The 17,272-nt window shown below is 41.9% G+C and overlaps 1 protein-coding gene across 2 annotated transcripts in view; it reads left to right on the top strand.

The window, feature by feature from the left end:
* Positions 1–1,279: 1,279 nt before the first annotated feature.
* TMCC3 (transmembrane and coiled-coil domain family 3) overlaps positions 1,280–17,272 on the top strand; it is a 79,396-nt gene continuing 63,403 nt past the window's right edge. The window contains exon 1 of one of the 2 annotated variants that reach the window (XM_004384209.2): positions 1,280–1,460. In XM_004384209.2, coding sequence (XP_004384266.1) covers positions 1,383–1,460 — 78 coding nt within the window. In that variant the 5' untranslated portion in view covers positions 1,280–1,382. The remainder of the gene's footprint in view (positions 1,461–17,272) is intronic. The other variant, XM_023738583.1, reaches the window with a different exon arrangement.

Raw genomic sequence — 17,272 nt, 5'->3', positions numbered from 1 at the left:
TCAGTGGCTGGTTTTTTAGAAATAGATCACCAGGGCTTTCTTCTGAGGTACCTCTGGGTGGACTCAAACCTCCAACCTTTTGGTTAGCAGCCAAGTGTGTTAACCATTTGCACCACCCAGGGGGTCCCATTCTGTTAAAGTTGTCTATTCCACTGGATGGATGCACCATAGTTTATTTACTCAGTCTCCTTCTGAAAGACACTTAGGTTGTTCCCAGTCTTTGCACTGGCCTTCTAACCAGTGTTCCTTAGCCATCTTCAATCAGTGCTTCACACTACCAGATAAACCTTCTTCCTAAATTTCCATTCTGATGTTGTCTTTTTCCTGTTCAAAAACTTCCAGCAGCTGCCCAATACCCAATAGCCCTTGAAGTATAGCCCTGCACCACATGCTCTTCACCCACTTTTTCTGTCATATCCTTCTGTTCCTCATGTTCTTCTGTTCCCAAGGACACTCCCTAAACTGATGACTTGAGTGAGGTTTTCCAAAAGTACCTCTGTTTTTATGCTCAATGGTTTCCTTCAGCCTGCACTAGGCTCCGCCAAGCCTTTGAAAAGGAGGAGCAAATTCCTCCCTCCCTCTAGGCTTGTCACAACTCATTCTAGCTACTGGCTGGAACAGCTACACTTTAAACATTTCAACTCAGTCACCCACTAGTACACCCTACATAACAAAACGAGGTGTTTCGAGTTTTCGTTTAGGCAACTTATATTTAATTGTTCACCAATCAGACCTTTGTAGTCTAGACTCCAATTGAAAAGATATGGTCGTTACTTTCAAGTAGTTTACACTTATAAGGAAATGTAAAATGGGGTATGTATATATATATATATATATAAATATAAATTAAAAATATATATATATATATTTGTTTTTAATCTCTGGTCCCTAGCTTAGGGCCTGGCACATGGTAGATGCTCAATAAGTGCATGTTGAATAAAAAATAATATAAAAGGAGGCATTTAAGGCAAGCCTCAACATCTTGCCATTAAAGCCATTTCTTATTATAAACATACAAATAAGTTAATATATACTGTAGGTGTCTCTCATCTTTTGAAGAAAAAGAGGGCATTGTAGGAGGGAGAGGAATCAAGTTTCAGCAACAGAGGGAGGCAGAGAAATAACACCTGTAGAAGGGTCTTCGTAAGGGTGAGGCGGGAAGAGGGGAAGAGGGCGGAGACTCTCGCATTCTTGCGCCGCCTTCTCCACCACCCCGAGGCGGTGGCGGCCGCGGCGGCGCAGGGCGACCGCGCGGGTGTCGGCAACAGCTGCAGCAGCCCGCGCCGCCCTCGGCCGCGGCTCCCGGGGAGAGTCCGAGCACCGCAGGCAGTTCGCGGCACCGTGTCCCCCGGATACGGGAAAGTTCCAGCTCCCGCGCCGCGATGCCGGGCAGCGACACGGCGCTCACCGTGGACAGGACCTACTCGGACCCGGGCCGGCACCTCCGCTGCAAAAGCCGGGTGAGAGCCGCGGGAAGGCGGGCGGTGGTGGCGCCGAGCCCCGCGGGAAGCGCGCGCCGGGAGCGAGGCCGGGAGGTGCTTTGGCTCCCGCGTTAACTCTCTACCTCCGCGTTTCCCTGCCTGCCTCCGGGTTTTTTGCCTCCGGGTTTTTTTTTGCTTCCGCACTCTGTCAGAGCTGAAGGGTTGGGAAGGGGACGTCGAACCCCGGCTTGCGGCCAGGATAAAGACCTCAGGTCTGCCTCCAGGATGGAGGATAGAGCAAAGACCGGACTGTCCTTCCTGCCCCCATCGTTCCTCAGTCCCCGAGCGCCTGTCGGGAACGCCCAGGTCTCCCCGACGGCCCGCGCCCTGTGCCGCGCTTGGTCGCCTCCTATGCCAAGGAGAACCCGCCGCGCGGCGCCTGGACATGTGAGGATCCCGCCAGTTGCGACCCCACGACCCCGTTTTCGGGCTCGGGGTACATGGTCCCGTCCCGCACTCTGTGCGGGGCCGAAGCGCAGAGAGGCGTGGGGCGCGGCGGGACGGGCTTCCCCATCTCCCGCGGCGGCTGCTCCTGCCTCTGCCCTAGTGAAAAGTCAGTCTTCGCCGCTGCCTCTTCGGAGTTTCTAGCCGTGCAAAGCAGGCGCCCTCTTCATTGTTTGCAGTTTAATTTGCTGTTGCTGATTTTGGCTGTGGGCGAAAATAGCTCTTCTGAGCATGCCGCAGAGACAAGCCATCTATTGCTTGCAAATAACAGGGGAGGCCGAAAGCTGAGCGCTTGTCTCTCCGGCATAAGGAAGCCTCCGTCCTTGTTGGGGAACACCTTTGCCCTCCTGGGCTGTTTAATGTCGAGGCTGGATGGGAGACCGGATACTCCGTTCTCCGCTTGGCTGATTGAAGTGTCATTTAAAACAGCACCTCTACCACTCTGGCATCTCTTCTGGCAAGAGGTACCTGGAGTTGTTCTTTTCTTCGCAAACCGCTCGCTTGGCCAAGATCTTGGTGTTTGGCTGTCAGCCTTCGCGTGTAAAGTCCACAGAGGTAGACCGGTGCTCAGATTCTGGTCCGCCACCTTCGAAATCAAGAGCCCAACCGGATAAAAATAGTACCAATAGTGTCACATACGTGGCACGACCCCTTGTGAAGGACTTGATTAGTCAATAATTTGAAGAAATAATCGGTTGCCCAACGTAAAGTAACTAGTTCTGGGTATATATTTGCCTGTTTTTCTTTTTAGCACCTGTTAATTTAATAGAATAATTTAAAATTTTATAATTTGAAAGTTTCTATATTTGGTTGCACCCACCCTATTCCTCACCCCTCTAAAACAAGGGATTTATTTTTGCACTTTTTAAAAAAGTGCCATAACAAAAACACTAATAAAAGATCTTAGGTTACCTATAGTTAAAGTTTCTAGAAGGATGACTAGTTAACACAGTTAACTGTGAATAAAAGGTGAAGATCTTTTCTAATGCATTCGTATTGAGGGGATAATATTGAAGTTGACAGAAGAAATTTCAGACTTGAAAGAGTGTGGAAGCTTGGATTCTGTTGTCACAACTGTGCTGATCCTTGTGTAAGTAACAGGATTAGAAATCCTTGATGGCTCACTGAGAGCTCATTTAAGTGATCTGGCAGAACGCATGAAACTTTCCAAAACTCACTCTTCATAACCTATAAAATGGTGGTGATAAAGTTGGTAGCTCAACTACTTAGTTGGAAAGTGACAAAGCAAACTTGTAACTGCAGACTTAGTTTGTCTTTGCCGTTGTTCCATTTCCATTAGCCTGCCTCTGTTGTTGAAGTACCACAACCTTATGTGAAAGGGCTTTCTTTAATTTCATTAAAATTCTGATGGATGTCACACATACCACATTGCTCTGTTAGCATGGAGATACTTCATTTTTAAATAGCCTGTGTATTAAAACTGAGTTAGACATTGTAGGAAAAAAAAAGTTGCCATAGGGTTGATTCCGACTCATAGCGACCCTATAGGACACAGTAGAGCTGCCCTATAGAGTTCCCAAGGCTCTTTCTCCTGGGGGGCGTCTGGTAAGTTTGAACTGCCGACCTTTCTGTTTGCAGCTGAGTGCTTTAACCACTGTGCCACCAGGGCTCCTGTTAGACATTATATGTATTGATTATTCTAAATTAGCTTATTGGGCAAATGAAATCTAATGAGAACTAAAAGAAATCAGACCAAGGAAAACTAGAATTTTAATAGACCATGATCATAAATTCTACAGGAGTGTTGTTGGACTTCTTGAGATCCCAGTTAAGACTTCTTGGCTATCTGTTTTTAGGATTTTTATCATTGAGCGGGTGAGGAATAGGGAGAACAAGTGAAAATTTTGTAAACTCATAAGAACTTTTCTTATGTAAACTTTTAAAAACTTAAATGAGTTCACGATCATCAAACCATCAGGTGGGCTGATAAAATTTTGAATCTGTTCTTAAGGCTGCAGTCAGCATACTATAATGAAAGGACAGCAGCAACAACAGTAATTTCCCTGTGCCGGAAGTATACATCCCATTAGTTGATTTTAGCTCCTGTTTTGTGGAACTCAGATGTAGTACATCCAGACTTATTGTCTGAACATACTGAAATACATTGAGCTCTTGTAGGATTTAATTCCTTGATGTCACTCTCTTTTGGGGAATAAACTATCACTAGTGTAAAATTTTAAAGGAACTTTTTTTGTGGAATCATTTGGTAAATTACCTCCCCTGAAAATGCATAAAAGAGTTGATCCACTTTTCAGGGATATGCAGAAAGGAGGTTAGACTCTGAGTTTGAGTTCTTGGTTACTGAATCGTCATTTTTTGAGTTCAAAATTGATACCTTGTTGAGATAACAGGGAAAATACACCTCTTTCTTGCTGGGCTTGTTTAAGCCTTTGAGATTGGAATAATAATGAGGCAGTGTACTATTTTTACATTGCAGAAGTCTATTTTTACAGCCAGGTGGACTAACCTAGATCCTCCCCCCCGCCCCCCACGTGGAACTGAAATGTAACTGATGAATTCTTGCACTGTCACTAAGCTGACAAGGCAGGATCATTCACATTTTTAAACTTAATTTTGTAAAACTCAGAAGTTTTGCCTGTTAACTTGATGCACATAATATCCCTCTACTTCAAAAGTATGAGTATACAAAATTAGAATCCTACTTTTTTTCTTGCCCTAGATAGTTAAAACCTATCATCTTTTTAAAAATACAGACAGTCTACTTTCTATACAGTTAGTGGTTTTTATTAATCAGTTTTGTGCAAATGAAATTTCTGTTAGTCGGTTCTAATTTTGAATGTTCTAGAATGCCATCCTGGGCCAGTTGGGTGTAGAGGTGAACAGCTAGGGCTGTAGGGTCAGACTGACCTGGATCGTATCCTGGCTCTTCACACTTCCCAACTAGGTGACCACTAGGACAAGGTCTTAACCTTTTTTGAGCCTCAGTTTCCCATCTATAAAAGAGATGATAATAGTCCATACTTCTGAGAGTGATTATGAGTCTTAAATAAGAGAACATTGGTTTCTAAAATAAAAATTATTACGTGTGCCATTAACTGACATGTATGGTGAATAATTTTTTTTCTTGTTCTGTTGGTGGCACCACTAATTAGTACTGCTAGTCATCTTGAGTGCCTACCGTGCCCCCACCTCTGTAATCCCTCAGTGATTCCATTGGGTCTTTCTTTGATTTTTCTCTCGAAATTGGTTCATTCCTCCTGTGACTAGATTCATGGATGATTGGTTCAATCGTCTCCCACCTTAGCTTAGCCACTTGTGACCTCACCAGGCGATAACCGCTGCCCTGGCTTCCTAATTGCTCTATGATTTCACCAACTTCTATTCCATTCCATTCCCTCCTGCCTTCAAGGACCAGATTATTCTGTCTATAGAACCACTTTCATTAAACTATGCCCTAGAAAACAGATCTTGCACTAGTGCTGCTTATTAGCGATGTGACCTTGGACCCTATAATCATTTTAAGCCTCAGTTTCCTCTTCTGCATCATAAGGGTGTTGTGAGGAATATATACAGTAATGTTTATAAAATGCTTAACTCAATACCAGGCACATAGAACTCAATAGATGGTAGCCATTCGTGTTATTACTGTACCTAAGAAGGATTCATAAGCTTGAAAATGGAAAGACTGCTAATTTTGTAAAAAGTGTAGAGCATTTTCTAGCATTTTGTACCTAGCTCCATCATATGTTCCTCATCACATTGTTTACATGTCTGTTATAAACTATTGATTCTTGCACTTTGAGGGCAGGATGCTTCATTCATTCAATAAATACTTACTGAGCACCTTCTATGTGTCAGCTGCTGTTCTAGGCTTCAGAAATACAATGGTGAACAAAACATACACAGTGTGGTCTCTCTAGAAGCTTAGAATCCAGTGAGTGTATCTCATTTATGCTTGTGGTCAGGCAATACCCTTCGCTTTTACAGAAGGAAATGATAATAAGTAAAAAAAAAAAAAAGTCTCTAATATCTAGTAAAACCTGTGTCAGGCGTGAATGCCCCTGTAGTGCTCATTAAGTGTCCGTGGGTTGGAAATAGATTCCAAATTGCATGGTGAATTATGACCAAAGGCATTCACTGACGTGATATTGCAGCCCTTCTCACAGTGGAACTGGTTGGGCAGTGTCATGGATTGAATTATGTCCCCCAAAAAATGTGTGTATCAGTTTGGCTGGGCCATGATTCCCAGTGTTGTGTGATTGACCTCCATTTTGTGATTATAATTTTATGTTAAAGAGGGTTAGGGTGGAATTGTAACACCCTTACTAAGGTCACATCCCTGATCCAATGTAAAGGAAGTTTCCCTGGGGTGTGGCCTGCATCACCTTTTGCCTTACAAGAGATAAAAGGAAAGGGAAGCAAGCAGAGAGTGCAGGACCTCATACCACCAAGAAAGTAGTGCCAGGAGCAGAGCACGTCCTTTGGACTCGAGATCCCTGCACGGAGAAACTCCTAGTCTGGGGGAAGATTGATGAGAAGTCCAACAGAGAGAAAAAGCCTTCCCCTGAAGCTGATGCCCTGAATTTGGACTTGCAGCCTACTAGACTGTGAGAAAATAAATTTCTCTTTGTTAAAGCCATCCACTTGTGGTATTTCTGTTATAGCAGCATTAAATGACTAAGACAGGGAGTGATGTAATAAAATGATGATCGCATGCTTACTCCCAAAGAGGAACTAGGGTGAGTAGAAACAGACGTCCATGGTGCCATATACTGACTGGTAATGCAATAAACTGAGTAGTTTGCGAGTACACTTTTAATCAGTGATTTATTTTGTTCTAGAGAGTTAATCAAAGGGACTTCGGTAATGGTGAGTATGTCTCAAGCCAGATTTTTCTTAAATGCAGGATGGATAGAGTGATGGGGTGTGTGTTTTTGAGCTATGCTTTGCTACAGGCTCACCAGTTCTCCCTTTAGAGGAGAACAAGTTGCCAGCCACACCAGCACAGCCACTTGTCACATCCACTGTAGAATACCAAGACCACATCCATTGTAGAATACCAAGACGGCTGCCACCAAATTGGATTGCAGGATGTATTTTGCTTCAGACTCACCGTCAGAAGTTTCCAGGGCTGTGCTTTAGGTCAGAAATCAACCTGATCCTACTAGATGAAAATTGCCAACATCTTGACTTAGAGGAGGCTGCAGCTTTCAGCCCTGCTGTTTCTTAATTGTGTGTTTACGTTTTGAGGGGAAGAGGGTTGGTGAGAAGAGAAGGAAGAGAACCATGAATCACTGTACTGTGAATCAGAATGAGGACTTTTCATTCCTTAGAAAAGGAACATCAGGGTATATGACCTGTGTGTAATCCAGCTGCTCCATCAGTTTAGGGGGGATGCTACTTGAGGGAACACACAGTATATTTGTTCGTTATTCCTCCGTTAGGAGGCAGAAAGAACATAATTGAAAAGAAGAATGCAGTAACGATAACACCCATCGTGTACTGATTTCCCTTACTATACACAAGGCACAATATTAAGCATTTCAAATGCACTATCTTCTTAATTCTCAGAGTAGCCTATTTATGGTTCCATTTACAGATGCAGCTGAGGCCAACAAGTTAAGTAATCTGCTCAGGGTCTTGTGGCTGTCAATAAATAAATGATATAGCTAGGATTTGAACCCAGCTCCGTCTAACTGTGGAGCTTGCATCGTTAACCACGTCCCTATCTCCGCAGTGAATACTGGAGAACTATACAGTCTTAGTAAACTTGTTGAGTGCTTGGGAGTAGATATATACAGCTTCTGCAGGGCACTTATCCAAATCGTGTGCTCTAGGTTCTGATGACACAGCACTTTGCCAGTCCTTTGCACATAGTCATATATGCCCAGTAAGCAGCTGATGAATGCACGATATAGAGTGATAATTTATGAACTTTTTATATTGCTTCAGATATAAGAAATTTTCCAGTAGTTTGAGGAAGTCTCAAAGGCTGTTAAACAAGCTTATGATTTAAGAACATCATTACAGAACTGTCTTCTAGCCTGTATTTGGTGCCAGGAGGATGAGCAGTTGGAGAGCATGAGGAGGGTGATTCTTCCTTGTGACCATAGAGTTTGAGATGTGCCTTGAAACACGTTTCTCCCCAGTAGAACTCCATGACTGGCCTGTTTGTCCACACATTCTGTTCTCATGGGCCACTTGATCAGTCACCTGGTGATCTTTCTGTGAAGTCCCTCATGACAGAAAATCGCTCCTTCTGTGTCTTCCCCCTCAGCACATCACACTATGGGGGAGTAAACTGGAGTGGTCAAGAGTGCGTGTTGTCGGCCTCAGCTGACTCTCCATAGGGTACTCGTGGGCAAGTTACCACCCTTGTAAAATGGGCATCATAATACTTCCCACAGAGAACTGTTGTGAGGACTAAATGACATAGTATGTGTAAAGCACCGTTCAGGGCCTGCACATGCGAAGTGCTCAATTAATGTTAAGATGGGAGAGGAATAACAACAACAGTATAGCTTTCTGGCCATTGCAGGATCTGAGTTGAGTGGAGACAGCAGGTGTGATTTCCAACACTTTGCATTTTCTCCAGAGACCAGATCTCTTTAAGGATTGCTTCCTGAAATGCATCCCATTTATTGTAGGTCTCCTCAGGAAGCTACGTATTAAATGACTGATTGTAAACTGGAATCTGCCTCAGGTCTGAGGGCATGTGAGGAGCCTGTGCCAACTCAAAGCATTTCAAAGGGTACTTTAAAGCAGCTAGGAAAACAGTGATATGGTGACCACATGATAACTCCCAGTGAGACTATAGCTTGACTGGACTGAAGCCATGTGCTTCTCATACTTAAGGCCGAGAGTTGGAAAGTTAGACTCAAAGGTTTTACCATGTTAGAACTGGAAGGAAATTTAGACATTAACTCTAGACCACTCATTTTTCAGAAGTAAAAAAGTGATGTCCAGCAAGATTATTAACCAGTGAAATTATGTAACTAATATAGACTGATTGAAACTGACCATTACAGCATTTTTTGTCTTAAAATGGATTCCTTTATTGCTTTAAATATTTTAAATACCATGTGAATCACTAAGTTTGTAGAATAATAATGCTTATAGGATATACATCTTTGTAGTAAACTACGTTGAATGAGAGTTTAAAATGCTTTTCAGTAGAGAATTAATTGATGAACAGATTTAAAAGTCTGTGAATTTTCCAGGTGGAAAAAACCTGAATTTGAATGACTTAGGTAGTAGGCCATTATCTTTCTGAATTTGTTTCCATATTTTCTTAGGGGATGGAGAGGCGTGACAATTCGTACATCAAATTACTTAGCTGCACTGGATCTGTTGCCATTTTTTAATAATCTTTTCTGAGGTCCCTTCTAGTTCCTCATTTCTTTCAAAATAAATTTCGGCGAAGTGACGAGTTCATCCCTGTCTTGACCTTTTGTTTGGGACAGGTTATTTGGGGAAAAGAAAAAATATATATATACATATGCATGTATACATACATACATATATATATATAAACCAAAACCAAACCTGTTGCTGTCGAGTCAATTCTGACATAGCTACCCTAAAGGACAGAGTAGAACTGCCCCAAAGTTTCCAAGGAGCACCTAGGGGATTCGAACTGCCGACCTTTTTTTTTTTTTTTTTTAGCAGCCATAGCTCTTAACCATTATGCCACCAGGGCTTCTATATATATATATGTATATATATGTATGTGTGTATATATGTGTGTGTGTATACACATATATATGTATGTATGTATATGTCTATATTATATATATATATGCCATCCATAAGCCATGGAGTACATCATACATGCAGTTAACTTAGGAGAATTCTACCTGAGTCTGTATTGCCTGTGAAGCTCTCTGCTCCTGTCTCTCACTGACAGCATCTTCCAGCACCAAGTGTTTCTGTTATATATAATTTTCATAAACACAGCCCCTAAACACAAGGCAAAACTTCATCCGGTCTTAGCCAAAGAAGTGATCGTCTGCTTCAACACTGGGGGAAAGTTGGCCTGTTGAGAGAAGGCATGTCCAGTGCCAATCCTCAATAAATTACCTCCCTCAGGGAAATTCTACATGACTCCTGCCTTACGCGCTGACTTGAGAGCTCAACCCTGTGTGACCTTACTGCTTAATATGAGACATTTCCATCTGCGTGTTCCACAGGCACCTCAAGGTCAATATGTCTACGACTTAATCTCTTCTCTCAATCTGCCCTCCCATTGGTGGTTACTACTTTCCCCATATAACCAGTCCTCAAACCAGATTCCTGGAACACTCCCTCATCAACAGCCCTACCTACCACATCAGTGGTTTACTGCCCTCGCCTCTCTATCCCCAGCACCAGTGTTTTAGCTCATCTCTGGCTCTTGAGAGTAGTGAAGTGGGTTATGGCTGTGGAGTCTGGAGTCAAATTGGAATGTCAACTCCTCCACTTCCAGCTGTGTGAGCAACCGTGAGAAGTGGTGTTAGGAAACCCATTTATTACAGCATTTGTTGTTCTGACGTTGAGTCATTCGTTGTCTGCCATGGAGTTTCTCATACTTCAGTCACTCCCACTCCTCCTACATATAGCTTGACACCACCTGTACTATTGTTTACTTAACATTTCTATCTAATTCACCGTTTAAAACTTAAATTTATTTTTAAAGTATCAGTGTTACTGTTCTAGCTAGGTGCTGTTTGAGTCTGTGGCCTGAAGTTCCAGATCAAAAAGGAGATTAGCAAATGTTGGAGATTGTAGAGATCTATTAGCACTAAACTGATCCTTTTCCTGGACTGAATCAACTGGATTGGACTGAGGATTAAAAGGGGGAATAATTCTCTCACTGTGTGATTCTGTGTTGTTTAATGCTTTGTCTTGTACTACCTAAAGTAACTCAGGATCATTTTGGAAAACACTTTTTTAATATGTCAACTCTCCTCATTCCTTTATGAAATACTTCTTATAGACCCATGGCCTAGAAGATTCTTAGAAACACTTTCTTCCCGTGGATTGTGAAAATTTGGGTAATTGTTTCCCGTGTTGTTTTGGCCAGCAGTAAACTTGGATCCAGATTTGGCTGAGCTGAGCAAGATTTTAGGTTTTTTTCTATTTTTTTATCTCTTGATTTTGACTCTCATTTCTGATTTCTTTTCTCTGGCCTGATTTTAAAGTAAATGTGTGTACATTTACATATACATGCATTTCCTACAGTCTTCCTTAAATCCTTGTGTACTAAATGAGGTGTAGATAAGTATATTTAATTTAATATAAATAATTGTTAATTGTCATTCAGAATGAACAAAAGTCCACTCTGGTAAGTTGAAGGCAGTCTGGTCTGGATAAGAATACTTGAAAAATCCAAAACCCATTGCCATCAAGTTGATTCCGTCTCATAGTGACCCTATAGGACAGAGTAGAACTGCCACTTAGGGTTTCCAGTTGATTTCAACCCTCCAACATTTTGGTTAGCAGCGTAGCACTTTAACCACTGTGCCACCAGGGCTCCAGGAATACTTAAAGAAATTGGAAAAATGAGGGCTGTGCTTGCTGCGGGCTGAGTCTCTGTGTATCGTCGTCTTTAGTCTTCTGATGACCTGAGAGAAACCAAGGCAGTGGAAGGCCTTAGGTTATAGAGTGGAATATCCAGCAAGATATGGATTCTTTGAGAATTTCAGGCATGGACAGATAGTGGGTAGAGAACGAATGTAAGCTATGTTTTTCTGAAGGAAAGTTGAACCTAATTAAGATGTGTTATGTAGGCTTGTTGTAATATACAGGGAAAAGCAGCCTTTCACAGAAATTCAGATATAAATACTTCTCCAAAAATAAAGTATGCGCTTAGTGAAAGCTATTCTTCAGCACCTAAATATATTTACTCCAGGTTGTGCAACTGTGTGTTGGGGCCAAAGTCCCCTCTCTCTGTCTGAGTAAAGATGTTGTAATCATCCAGAAGGCCTAGAGCTCAACTTCGGATGGTCAGTGGTGTACTATTTTAATCTCACTAATTGGAACAGGTGGCCTCTATTTGAGACTGAATCATTAGTTGGCATAAATTTTACTTTATCTGACAATTTGAAGCCCATTCAGTAAGAGCTGCTCAGACTGTGCGTTAGCATCGGAAAAGTGCTTGAAAGCCTCGATTTAAATGCATAGAAGACTAAGAGAAAGATGAAAGAAACATAGTCAGTTAATATATGCTGTCTTTATTTGATTCCTAAATGCTGGGTGTAGAGCTAGTAAAAGAATATGGTTGAGTGCAGCATGTCTAGATGCTTGAGAAGGGTACTTGTAAATCTTTCTCCAGATGAGGAAAATGTCTTAAGTATATCCTTTGAATCCACCCCATAAGATGACATGATTTAAGAACGCTTAATGTTATCTTCATGTTTTTGTAGGTACTAGCACATCTTCAGACATAGGGTAAGGGGTGTTTCCCGGGTGACTCAGTTTATTATAAGTACTCAATCAGATACCTTAAGACACCTCTAATGACCTTGGAGATGGTCTCCAGATAATGAACTCCTCAAACTGGTACATTCTTTTATTTTTATATTAAATATATGCCTTGTATAATGTCTTAACAATATCTTCTTTAAATCCTTCAGCAGGACAGAATCCCAGCTCCTTAGTGTGACAACCACAGCCTCCCATCTGACCTTTATCTTTCACCCAGTCTCAGCCCTTGAGCTCTGACCTCCTTCCTCTGTGGACCTCCAAACCTCTCCTCCATGCCTTGGGAACCTGCTCCATTCTTTCTCATGTGGATGGTGGTGATCTTTTTATCCAGGCATAGAGCCTGGTATATAGCCAAACCAAAAAAACCAAACCCATTGCCATTGAGTTGATTCCAACACATAGTGACCCTATAGGACAGGGTAGAACTGCCCTATAGGGTTTCCAAGGAGCAGCTGGTAGAATTGAACTGCCAAACTTTTGGTTAGCAGCTGAGCTCTTAACCACTGTGCCGTCAGGGCTCTGGTATATAGTCAGGGCTCTGTAAATACTAGGTGACTGAGTGAATGTGGGTATACTGTGAAATTGCATTATGAGACTTGAGAAACTGCAAAGCATATTGTACACTGCATCCATATCAGAAGCATTGGTGGTTCAGTGGTAGAATTCTTATCTTCCATGCAGGAGACCCACGTTTGAGTTCCAACTAGTGCACTTTATGAGCAGCCACCACCCATCTGTCAGTGGAGGGTTGTATGTTGCTATGATGCTGACCAAGTTTCAGTGGAGCTTTCAGACTAAGACAGACTAAGAAGAAAGGCTTGGTGATCTACTTCCAAAAATCAGCCATTGAAAACCCTATGGGGGAGGCAGGGCCAAGATGGCAGAGTAGTCAGACACATCCAGTGGACCCTCTTACAACAAAGACTAAAACACAAGTGAATCAATTATATATGGCAATCTGGGAGCCCTGAACATCAAAGGCAGAGTTGAGGAACTGGACTGAGTGGCAGGGGGAGGGAGAGATGGTTCAGAAGGAGCGAGGAGTTGCCAGACCTCACCCATCGAGAGCCTGAGCCATTCAGGCCTGATCAGCGCAGGGGTGAGCGGTGACGCAGGCGAGCAGCGCTGCTCAGGAGGTGCGTTTTCTACACCAAGAGAGACCCAGCACCAGAGAGTCTACACAGCCACCTAGAACCACTGAGAAGCAGCCCTAGATCAGCGAAAGATAAGTACTTGGCATACAGCCTACTGCGCAGATCAAAAACACTCCCCTTAGGGAAAAACTTCTCTCCCATTTACTTCCCCACTCTCTGCTCTGCACTGGGTCCCGGACCGGCTTCAGCAATTGCCGAGTCCCCTGGGCTGGAAGTAGGATCCGTCACACGGCCAGAGCCATTCTCCCTGCCTTGGAGAGTGAACAAATTAACAAATGGGACAAAATAAACTGCCGGCTCCCCTAAGCCAGGAACCCAGGGGCACAGCTTCTTTGCCTAGGCATAGGCATAAGGGATCCACAGACTTTGAGTGCCTTTCCCCCTGCATAGATAGACTTGCGTGGGCCCATTTCAACAGCGAAGGCCCTCATTACTGAAGTACAACAGGGTATATGCTGGAAGTCTGACTTCAACTGTTTCAGCTGTGAAGTGGCAGGTTCATGACATTTGCTCTGCCCATTGAGCAGGGTCTTCACCTACCCACATCAGGGGCTTGAGGACTGGTGGCTCCACCCATGCCACCTAGCCACCTGTGATAGGGGCCCATGAATAAGAGGTGCCCCCAAGTCCTTACAGCTAACAGCATTAGGTTCTCATAGTCCGGCTGCAAAACCCACCCACCGACACTCTCTAGGGATCAGGGACACGTCTTCCTCCTGGGCACTTGGGGATGGCCATCACCCCCTGCCTTACTCAGAGTATTTTCCCCTGCTGCAGCCAGATGCCTGTGCCTACACCAATCACCCATGCCTGTCTAGGACTGTGAGAGCCTACACCAAACACTTGGTGGCTATCTACTTGGGCACCTGAGCTGAATCTATACAGGAAGAGTGGGTGGACTCCTGAGCTCACATACCTAGTAATGGATCTAACCACCTGGTGACAGGACATTAGAGCTTCAAAGGTACCAGTAATCAAACTAGCTAATATGAACAGCCTATTTGGGCATATCAAAACAAAACAAGAAGCTAGGACACGGTAAGCAAACATAAAATTAATAAATATAATAACTTTGATGGCTTAGAGACAACAGTCAATATATAATCACGTAAAGAGGCAATCCATGATGGCTTCAGCAAGCTCCCAAAATAAAGAATCTAGAAATTTTCCAGAGGAGGAAAATTTCTTAAAATTATCGGAGGAAGAATACAAAAGATTAATATACAGAACTCTTCAAGAAATTAGGAAGGAAATTAAGCAAAACACAGAACACGCAATAGGGAACTTAAAAAGATTAGAGAAGAGCATAATGACAAATTTAACAGGCTCCAAGAATCCATAGAGAGACAGCAAATGGAAGTCCAGATTAACAATAAAATTTCAGAATTAGACAACTCAGTAGAACGTCATAGGAGCAGAATTGAGGCAATGGAAGTCAGAATTAGTGAGATTGAAGATAAAGCACTAGACACCAACTTATTTGAGAAAAAATCAGATAAAAAGATTTTTAAAAAATGAAGAAACCCTAAGAATTACGTGGGACTCTTATCAAGAGGAATAACCTATGAGTGATTGGAGTACCAGAACGGGGGTGGGGGGGGAGATAACAGAAAATACAGAGAGAATTGTTGAAGATTTGTTGGTAGAAAACTTCCCTGCTGTCGTGAAAGATGACAAGGTATCTATCCAAGATGCTCATCGAACCTCACATAAGGTAGATCCCGAAAGAAAGTCACCAAGACACATTATATTCAAACTTGCCAAAACCAAAGATAAAGAGAGAATTTTAAGAGCAGCTAGGGATAAACGAAAAGTCATCTACAAAGGAGAGTCAATAAGAATAAGCTCAGACTACTCAGCAGAAACCATGCAGGCAAGAAGGCAATGTGATGACGTATATAAAACCTTGAAGGAAAAAACTGCCAGCCAAGAATTATATATCCAGCAAAACTGTCTCTCAAATATGATGGCGAAATTAGGGCATTTTCAGGTAAACAGAAGTTTAGGCAATTTACAAAAACCAAACCAAAATTACAAGAAATACTAAAGGGAGTCCTCCGGTTAGAAAATCAGTAACATCAGAAAACAACACAAGACTAGAGCACAGGACAGAGCAACCAGATACCAACCCAGATAGGGGAGTCACAAAAGTTAATCAAAGCAAAAACACTGAAAATAGGGAAACAGAGATGGCAAGATGTAAAAGATGACAACATTAAAACAAAAAAGAGTGACTTAAAAAATGCACGCATAGATTTTTTATATGGAGAGGAAGTCAAGGCGATATAAAGAAATAAAAGACTGATATTAACTTAGAAAAATAGGGGTAAATTTTAAGGTAACCACAAATGAAACTAAAAATCCTACAAGTCAAAATAAAAAACTAGAAAAATACAAAGACTCAGCAAACACAAAATCAACAACAATGAAAGAGATGAAAAGAAAATACATAAAGAAAAATGAATCAGCACAGAAAAGTGGAACAAAGAAACTGTGAACAACACACAAAAAAAGACATCAAAATCACAGCACTAAACTAATATCTGTCAATAATTACACTGAATATAAATGGAATAAATGCACCAATAAAGAGAGAGTGGCAGTTGGATAAAAAACACTATCTGTCTGTATGCTGCCTACAAGAGATACACCTTAGACTTAAAGACACAAACAAACTAAAACTCAAAGGATGGGAAAAAATATATCAAGCAAACAACACTCAAAAAAGAGCAGGACTGGCAACATTAATCTCTGACAAAATAGACTTTAAAGCACAATCCACCACAAAGGATAAGGAAGGATACTATATAATGATTAAATGGTCAGTACACCAGGAGGACATAATTAATAATAAATATTTATGCATCCAATGACAGGGCTCCAAAATACATCAAACAAACTCTAACAGCACTGAAAAGAGATAGACAGCTCCAAAATAGTTGTAGGAGACTTCAACACACCACTTTCAGTGAAAGACAAAACATCCTGAAAGAAGCTCAGCAAAGACACAGAAGAGCTAAATGCTACAATCAACCAAGTTGATCTCATAGACATACTGAAAACTTCACCCAGCAGCAGCCAAGCATACTTTCTTTTCCAACGCACATGGAACATTCTCCAGAAGAGACCACATATTAGGCCATAAAGCAAATCTTAACAAAATCCAAAGCATCGAAATATTATAAAGCATCTTTTGTCACCATAAAGCCATAAAAGTAGAAATCAATGACAGAAGAAGCAAGGAAAAAAATCAAACAATGGAAACTGAACAACACCTTGCTCAAAAACTACTAGGTTATAGAAGAAATTAAGGATGGAATAAAGAAATTCTTCAATCAAACGAAAATGAAAACACATCCTACCAGAACCTTTGGGACAAGGAAGAGCAGTGCTTGGAGGTCAGTTTATAGTAATAAATGCACACATCCAAAAAGAAGAAAGGGCCATAATCACAGCATTAAGCTTACAACTGGAACAAGTAGAAACAGAGCAGCAAAAGAAGCCCTCAGGCGCCAGAAGAAAGGAAATAATAAGAATTAGAGCAGAATTGAATGAAATGGAGAATAGAAAATCAGTTGAAAGAGTTAACAAGACCAAAAGCTGGTTCTTTGAAAAGATCAACAAAATTGATAAACCATTGGCCAAACTGACAAAACAAAAACAGGAGAGGAAGCAGGTAACGCATATAAGAAATGAGATGGGGGATATCACAACAGACCAAACTGAAATTAAAAGAATCATAACAGA

Source organism: Trichechus manatus, unplaced genomic scaffold (assembly GCF_000243295.1).
Source record: "Trichechus manatus latirostris isolate Lorelei unplaced genomic scaffold, TriManLat1.0 scaffold00119, whole genome shotgun sequence".
NCBI lineage: Eukaryota > Metazoa > Chordata > Mammalia > Sirenia > Trichechidae > Trichechus > Trichechus manatus.
Note: the sequence above shows the minus strand (reverse complement) of the source record. Positions and strands in the feature narration are given on the sequence as shown.